The sequence below is a fragment of the Kryptolebias marmoratus genome, linkage group LG4 (genome assembly GCF_001649575.2).
Source record: "Kryptolebias marmoratus isolate JLee-2015 linkage group LG4, ASM164957v2, whole genome shotgun sequence".
Taxonomy (NCBI): domain Eukaryota; kingdom Metazoa; phylum Chordata; class Actinopteri; order Cyprinodontiformes; family Rivulidae; genus Kryptolebias; species Kryptolebias marmoratus.
This window is the reverse complement of record NC_051433.1, coordinates 6,387,883-6,395,922: the sequence shown is the minus strand read 5'-3', so window position 1 is coordinate 6,395,922 and position 8,040 is coordinate 6,387,883. Positions and strand designations below refer to the sequence as shown.

Here is an 8,040-nt window from a genome sequence, read left to right as displayed (position 1 = left end):
CAGGTTTTTCTCTATTAAATGTTATTAAAAAGTTAAAGAACCTTGCACAAGAGGTACAGTAGATTAAAAGCATAAAAAAGGGAATAAGTATTTTGTGACTTCTGTGCTGAAGCACCTAGAAAACAAAAATTAGAGAACTGACTTGTTGAACGTTTATTTGTGTGACAGCTAAGACTTCTCCCTCCTCCTAAGGCCATGTTGGTTTCTCCTGTTGACGTGGTTCTGCAGAGCAGATGGCTTCACACATAAATCCTATTAACAACTTTCTGCTGATGGAGACGCAGTCAGAAGAGGCTTTCTCATTCTTCTACTGTTTCTGCTGAAAAGTCTGCTTTTTGTTTTCACCTTTGAAAGGAAGCAGCCTAATTTGGACATGTCTGCAGAAAAGGTAAAGGACTGTTCGGATTTTTGCAGATTGTTTTTGTTTTGTTTTGTTTGTTTGTTTGTTGGTGAAATCATTGTTTTGTTATTAGGTATAAAGGAATGACTCAAATTACCAATGCAGCATTTGGATTATTTGCAGAACGTATCTGTTGACCTGCCGGTGTAAAAATTTGAACTGGAGTGAAAGACATTTGTTTGTCAGTCTCAGGTTTGTTTAGATTTGACTATAAAATGTATTTAGAAAGATGGTTTGGTGACAACTTTAAGTCTGGTTTGTAATAACTCTTCTGTTTATTAATACCAGCAGAGGAGGTATAGATCACCATGAGAGCTGTGGACAATAAACAGGAGTTATACTTGACTTCAGCCTTTAAATAATCTTTGCTGGCTGTATGGTTTACAATTGTACATAAAAAAATAAATACAAAAACATTTCATCAATGCATAAAAATTGATAAAGCTCATCTTCCCAGTATTCTAAATTCTAAATCTAATTATTATAGAGAGGCCTGCTGACAAAAACCTTTTTGGTGAAGTGTAAAAAGACATTTGACACTTTTAACACAATAAATCATCCCAATATGAGAATTATTTCATTACATGTTGCATTACTCTGAGTTTGGATTTTCTTTGAGCACAAATAGTATTCGTGGATGTGTGACCTACATCTAATAGGATTACCTTGGTTGTTTCCGCCAGCCACAATCCCCCTGACCTCATTCTTTGTTCTGTAACATGTTGTTCAAGTCATTCGGTGCGAAGATTTACTCACAGAACTAAACTCAGTGGAAATGGTCAGTAAAGGCACAGCAGGGATCCATTTTTATGTGAAAATGATCACATAAGTAATGTTTGGACATCTCTGGACATCGGTCAGTCTTAAGGTCGTGTCTTTAAAGCCCTCTTTGGATTTGACTTTAAGCTTGTGTCTAGACCCTGACAGAAGTTTAGTTTGGACTCATAAAAACCAAACAAATGGGACCGTCATGAAACAATTGCATTAAGACAAAAGTCCCCACACCACCAACCCCCAAAATAGTAGAAGTATCATGGTATAATAAAGCTTTGACCTCAGCAACTTGAAGTGAAAGTTTTTCAATAAATACAGCCAATTAGTGAGTGAGCCTATACTTGTTATTATATCTAAAAACAGACATGTAGGTGGAAATATAAAAGTAATTCTGCTGCTAATTGCAAAAGAAAAGAGAAAAAATGAGTAAGACAACTGTCAGGAATAAATACTGGGGCTCAAGCAGGTTGGAGCATCATAAAGACTGAGCTCAGGTTTCAAACACATGCAGCTTTTACAAAACGTCTTCTAAACAGGGAAGTTTAATGTAAATTAAAATTATCGGACATCCTGATCCCGAACAGTTCTTCCATGGACGTCACCACTGTTGACCTATTTTCAGTCACTTCGGTTGTTTCCGTAGGTAAACAAATGCACATGGGACACACATTTTTAATTTAAAGACATTATTCATCAGTATGAGAAGGAAAACTGTGCAGACCATTAGATCAGAAGTAAAAGCAAAACTAATATTAATGTGATTCGCTTTGATGCTTTATTTTAGTTTTTTCCTGCTAGTTGGTAGCAAGCCAAGCAAGAAAACTCTATGAAATGATTAGAAAACGTGCTAAGTTGTTGTTTTTTAAAAGTGTGTGTGTGTTAGATTACTTTATCAGAAATAATAATAGATTATTCAGTAGAAAGCAGAGATTTGCTGCATCAGATTGTGTCTTCATGCAGCTTCCTAAGCTCTGTATTTTATTCCTGTTTGACTATGATATTAGAAAATAAACTAATATGAGCAGAAATCATTTACCTAAAACTGAATTTTCATCAATTAATTAATAGAAAAACTAGTATTGACATAATTTCTCTACATCTTTTTTTAATTCTGTTTTCTTACCCTTGCTTCATTTCCTGTTTGACTTTGTTATGGTGAGTCACTGATGATGGTTTTTAGTAAATCTTTTAAAACATTTGATTTTCTCCTTTCATGCCTGTTCATGTATCTGTGGGTGGAATTATATTCTATATTCTTCTTGGTTGTATTTTAAAAGGAAATCCATAGAAGCCCAAAAAGAAGAAAGAGCTGGCCAACGGGGCAGCAGAAACCAAGTCGAATGGAACTGAAGCAAAACCCAAAAAGGCAAAAACCAAGAAGAAGAAGGAAGAAGCAGCCGAGGAGGACAGTTCCACCGTTCAAAGTCAGCGTTTTTAAAAGTTATTATTTTAATACAATGATTGAAAACAATCTGATTCTCTCTACCATGACTGAACAACAATAAATACAATACTGTCATTTAATGTCAACTTTACAGATGGAAAAAAGGTAAAGAAAAAAAAAACAGAAAAAGAGAAAGAAGAACTGGGAAAGGAAAAAGAGAAAGAGCCAAAAAAGAAAACCAAAAGTGCTCCAAAGAAGAAGAAAGGTGAGTCCGTAGATTTTATATGACTGTTGATACAGAAGATCCCTCTAAATATAAAACATAATGAGCTAAAATTTATGGCCTTTTTGTCATACATGTCCTTTATTATTGTTGTTCTTTCTTATATTAAGATGTGGGCAAAAACTTTACGAGACTTAAGTTGTTTTTTGCATTTTTAAACATCAGAGATAATGTTGGTACCTAAGAAGGAGCAGATGGTTTAAAGAGTTTGAGAACCACGAATGTTAGGTTTTGAATTTCTTGTAATTACATTTTATTAAGGAATGTTTGGTGACATGAAGGTGTTTCGCTTCACTCCAGGTTCAGACACAGAAAATGAGGACGATGACGATGATGAGGACACTCCTAAAAAGAAAACAAAGAAAAAAACAACAACAAAGGACAGCTCTCCGTCTGCGAGCTCTGCCAAAGAGAAAAAATCCAAATCTAAAGGTATGAGAAATATGTAGAGACATAAATAATCATTTATCCCAGAATGCTTTAAATCTGGGGTGGATTTTCAACAGAACGTTACTCTGACGCTAAATTAACAGTTAAATGTTCGTGTTGTCACCATGAGTGTCAGTCTGATCACAAAGATTAAGAAAGAAAACTTTAAAAAGCAGAAACAACCTTCTGAGCAAATTTAAGCAATTCAGAGCAATTCAAGCCTCAACACGTTTGTAAAGTCATAAAATCAAGATTTGGGAGCCTTTTTCTTTCCTTCCCCTTTTTTAAAGTATGCTTTTTTTCAGTTTAGTTCTAATCATAGATTTTACAATTTGGCCATTACAACTTGAAGCCTGTTTTAGTACACTTACTAGCAGAAGGATCACCCATGAATCATGTCTGTTTTTAAAACCATTGGAAGAAACCCAGAGCTTTGTAGCTACAAGGCGACGGTGCCAAACTCAACACTTAGTCGCCCAAGGCAAATACAGTGTTCCTAAAACAACAGCTATGTGACCAGATTGTAGGTAAGAGGATTAGATTGTTTTATTCTGTAATACAGAGTGAGTAGAAACACTGAATTGGCAGCGGGAGAAACAAAACATAAGGATTAAGGCAGAAGTTCACAGTTTATTAATCAGTGGTGGAAAATGTGATTAAAATATCCATCCATCCATTTCTTTTACCTGCTTTCTTTTTCCTTTCTGCTTCTTAGCAGCTTTAGTTTAACAAATTAGTATTATTTTTGTGGAAAATTTAGCCCAACCCTGCTGAGTTAAAACTACCCAGTGGGTTGTTTTTAACCCAGCAGTTTTTAGTGTGTAGAGGTCATTTTAATCTGCTCTTCTAAATATTTGCAGCAGTACATTTATCAGGATGTTAATCTTTATGATGTAAACATAGTCTGAGCCTTCCTTTCAGACTAAATATTCCCCTAACCTTCATGTATTTGTTGGTCTAAATTAACCAAATCCTGAAGTTTTAGCACAAATGTCAATCTGGTAACTAATTTCCTTAAGATTTAATATTTCTCTGCAACTTTTTTATGTCATTTGAAGTGACCGTACCAACCAAATAATCCCTTCAGTCTTGATGTCACACTGTTGCTCCTTTGTTTTTTTGGGTGGAACATCTTCACAACTCTTAAACTCAGTTTTCCTTCCTCCGTCGCAGATCAACCACCAGTCATTTCAGAAAACATGTTCTAACTTGTGTTTATGGCTCTCCGCTCCTCCATTCAAGGAAAGTGAGGTGTTCTGCTTCTAATTGCCCTGGAGAGACGTATTAGAAGCAGAATACACAAAAGATGACAGCTTGTACAGAAAAGACAGCTAAACCCAGAGGGTAAAAGACAATTTCTACAGAAATCTAGTCTTTAACCCTCTGGGTTGAGCTGTCTTTGTTATATTTGTTGTGAATTTTATAGTTTTTTTCAGTGTAATACACCTATAAAGTCTTCTAACTGTTTTAAGCAAAGACGTTGAAGTTTGCAACATGTTGACTTTGATTTGATCAATTTAATGAACTTAAAAGTGTTTTCACTTAAAGTTTACTGGTTTTCAATCAAAATTCAGAAAGGTCTAACTAAAGAAACTTTTCTTTAGCAATATATATGTTCATATATATTGAAAGAGTGTTTTAGTGACAAACATGGTAGTTTTCTTCACTCAGTCTTTACAGGCCTGCACATCTACATGAGCTACAGATACAGGAAAAACTGTGAAATGTAACAACCAGATAAGACTTAGTTTGGTCCGGATCTGGACCTTTTGGGGACCCCTACTCTAGTCACACTGTTTTCAAAGTCCCATTATATGAGATTTTAAACCTTGTTGTAGCAGAAACAACTAATTACGAATAAAAGAAGGAATTATGATCTTATCAGAACACAAAGCCTCTCTGGCTTCCATAGCTGCAGCAAAAATTAAGTTCTTAGTTTTCCTCCATTAAATAATGTGACTTATCTGATTAATAGTAATTAATATTTCCACTAAAAAGGAGACTCATGAAGGGTTGGTTTCTAGCTGTAAGTCATTTTATGTTTGTCTCAGAGAGCGTCTGCTGCTCTTGTGTGACACCTAGTGGTTAAAAAATATACGGTAAAGATCTTTAAGACAAACCTGTACACTGGGTTTATATTTAATCAAAGCTAATCAAAGCAGTTTATATTAACAATTCCAGCTGATGGATTTTCAGTCCTAATGTACATTATTGTTAAAATCATAGATTTAGCACAAGCACTGGTGAGCTGTAAGAATTGATTTGTCTGCGTGTTGGGGCATGAGAACATGTTGAAACTGATTCACTATAATAGAACAGGTTTTAGGAGCAGGTTCTGGCAGTATCATGGGTGTAATTGAGGTTTTGAGAACACGAGACCTATGACACTCATTCAAGAGAGGATCTTTGAATTCTTCTTCATTTAGCAGCCAGTATTTTGCCTGCATGACTTTACCTCAGTATTTGTAACAGCTGTAGTTTTGAGGAAGCATAACGTGTGTACTGGAGATGAACTACTACCCCACCAAATTTAGGTTCAATCTTTTGTACAACTGGACGAGTAATAAGGTTAGCTGTGGTGGCCATCTTGAATGTGATTGACTCCAAATGTTCATCAGTTGTAGATGTTTATCCAGTGATTACTTTCCTTCAAATCTGGCTCATGGTTCATGAGAATTTTTGCTAAATGTACAGACACACACACACACACACACACAGACACTGGTGGCGGGTGATAAAGGTATGAGCAAATCTTGGTTAGGTCTAAATTCCTGAAGCATTCTTTAGCTGTCAGAATGTGATGAAACAGCTGGAGGAAGCAGTAAAAGCAGATGTCAAACGGAGTGCACGCAAAATCAAGAATGCATGCCGAAAATTCGTTCTGCTCCTACACACTTGTCCCACTCTCAAAATGTTTGGTAATTGGTCAGAGTTTGGATTTGTTTTGCACAAAATCCACAACTTTTCAGAGTCCTCTGTCTAAAGGAATGAATTTCTGTTTGCCTTTCAAAAACAGGGTTGAATTCCTTCATCTTTGCTCACACCATTCTCCAGTTTATCACTTTCAAGGACAAATAACTCTTTTAAAAAAAAAAAATCTTTCTTTTATTTTGTAGAGGACAAAGAATCTGATGGAAAAGAAAAAAAGTCCAAGTCAAAGGAGAAGGACAGAAAAAAAGAACCAGCTTCGATGTTTGTGATAAATGGAGAGAAAGAAACTAAAAGCAAAAAGAAAGGTGGGGATTTCATATTTTTAATTATTTCTTTTATTTTACTCCCAATAAAGTCTTAACAAATCAGGAATATGTTGTGTCTTGCATTCATTACAGAAAGTAAACCGTCATGGATAAAAAGCTCAATAAAAAATGGTCCAAATAAGAAGAATTTGACTAACATTCCTGTTTTCTGCACAGCTGCCAAGTCAGAGAGTGATGACAGTGAAGAGGAGACAAAGTCGACCAAATCAAAGAAGAAATCCACCGCTGGTTCTGCATCCATGTTTCAGGCATCAACAGATAAGGACAAAGACAAGGACAAGAAGACAAAGAAAAAAGGCTCGTTTGCTACAAACCTCTTCTTCTTTGAGTCTGTTCGAACAGTATGTGACTTATTTGTTGTCTATTCCAGGAAAGACTGAAGAGAGCGAGGAATCTGACTCAGAGAAAGAAGAAAAGTCCAAGAAGAAGAAGGGAAAAGGAAAGAAGAAGAAGGTATTTTAAATACCCTCAAATGTTCTCAAAATAAAGCCTCCTTTAGTGATATGTTACAAAGGTTTATAGTGAATAAAGCTGAGTTGCCATGAAACGTACTTATTTTCTTTCCTTTCTCAGGAGAGATCTCCCTCCCCTGAGATTGAGTTTGACGACTTGGAGAAGTTTGTGATGGAGCCGGCGACGCAGGGAGTGACAGTCAAATGCAGAGTGACTCGAGACCAGAGAGGGATGGATAAGAGCCTCTACCCTCTGTATTACCTGCATCTAGACAACGAGAAAAAGGTCAAATCACTGCATCAAGTTTGTCAGGTTCTAAAGAAATATCCATCTAATTCTAACATGGGCGAATAAGTCAATCTGACCAGGTGTTGGTAAAGTTGCTAAAATTACAATTTCTGAAGCAATAAAAGTATGTGACGCTTAAGTAACAAACAGCATAGCTAAAATCCAGAAATCTATAAAAATAAACAGCTGCTGCAGAAATTTTCTCCACATGCAGATCGTGTTTTAGGATGAGTATACTGTGATGCAAAAATGATATCACTGTAGTTTGAGCACAATGAACTCTGCATCACAACAAGCCTTTTTCTACAGTGCTTGGGAAAATTAACTTAATAATTTTTGGCCATAAAAATCTTCATCTTTGTTGAATCTGAACGTTAACTTCTCCATGATTCAAATGTTAAGCTGTTCACTCATACAGGATATTATAAAAGTCAGTTCAAAGCTATAATTGTAGTTTATAACTCTGGCTCTTTTAAAAATTGTAAACTTTATTTCCTTGGTGTTTATTTCAGTTTGAAGGTCTTAAAAGGTGCCTTGTAAAAAAAATTACAGTAAGTAAAATTCCGCACCATTTCATTACAAAAGCCCTTTTCAAATTCATTCACAGCTTCAAATTCGACATCATGAAGAGAGCAGGGCATGGTCTGAAGCAGGGGTGGAAATTAGCGGGTAAATATTTGAAGTGGCGGGTGAATTTGATCAACACACGCCACTGTGGCGGGTTGGCAATTTGAACAGAAAAGGTGTTATTTGTCCTCTTGACATATAGGGG

General features: G+C 35.8%; 1 protein-coding gene across 1 annotated transcript in view; it reads left to right on the top strand.

Moving 5' to 3' along the window:
* The first annotated feature begins 240 nt into the window (after nt 1–240).
* Nucleotides 241–8,040, top strand: part of LOC108231485 (TUB like protein 1) — a 12,315-nt gene continuing 4,515 nt past the window's right edge. Inside the window, exons 1-8 of the mRNA XM_017408557.3 lie at nt 241–388; nt 2,463–2,598; nt 2,713–2,823; nt 3,142–3,273; nt 6,387–6,506; nt 6,684–6,824; nt 6,898–6,980; nt 7,101–7,265. Coding sequence (XP_017264046.1) covers nt 374–388; nt 2,463–2,598; nt 2,713–2,823; nt 3,142–3,273; nt 6,387–6,506; nt 6,684–6,824; nt 6,898–6,980; nt 7,101–7,265 — 903 coding nt within the window. The 5' untranslated portion in view covers nt 241–373. The remainder of the gene's footprint in view (nt 389–2,462; nt 2,599–2,712; nt 2,824–3,141; nt 3,274–6,386; nt 6,507–6,683; nt 6,825–6,897; nt 6,981–7,100; nt 7,266–8,040) is intronic.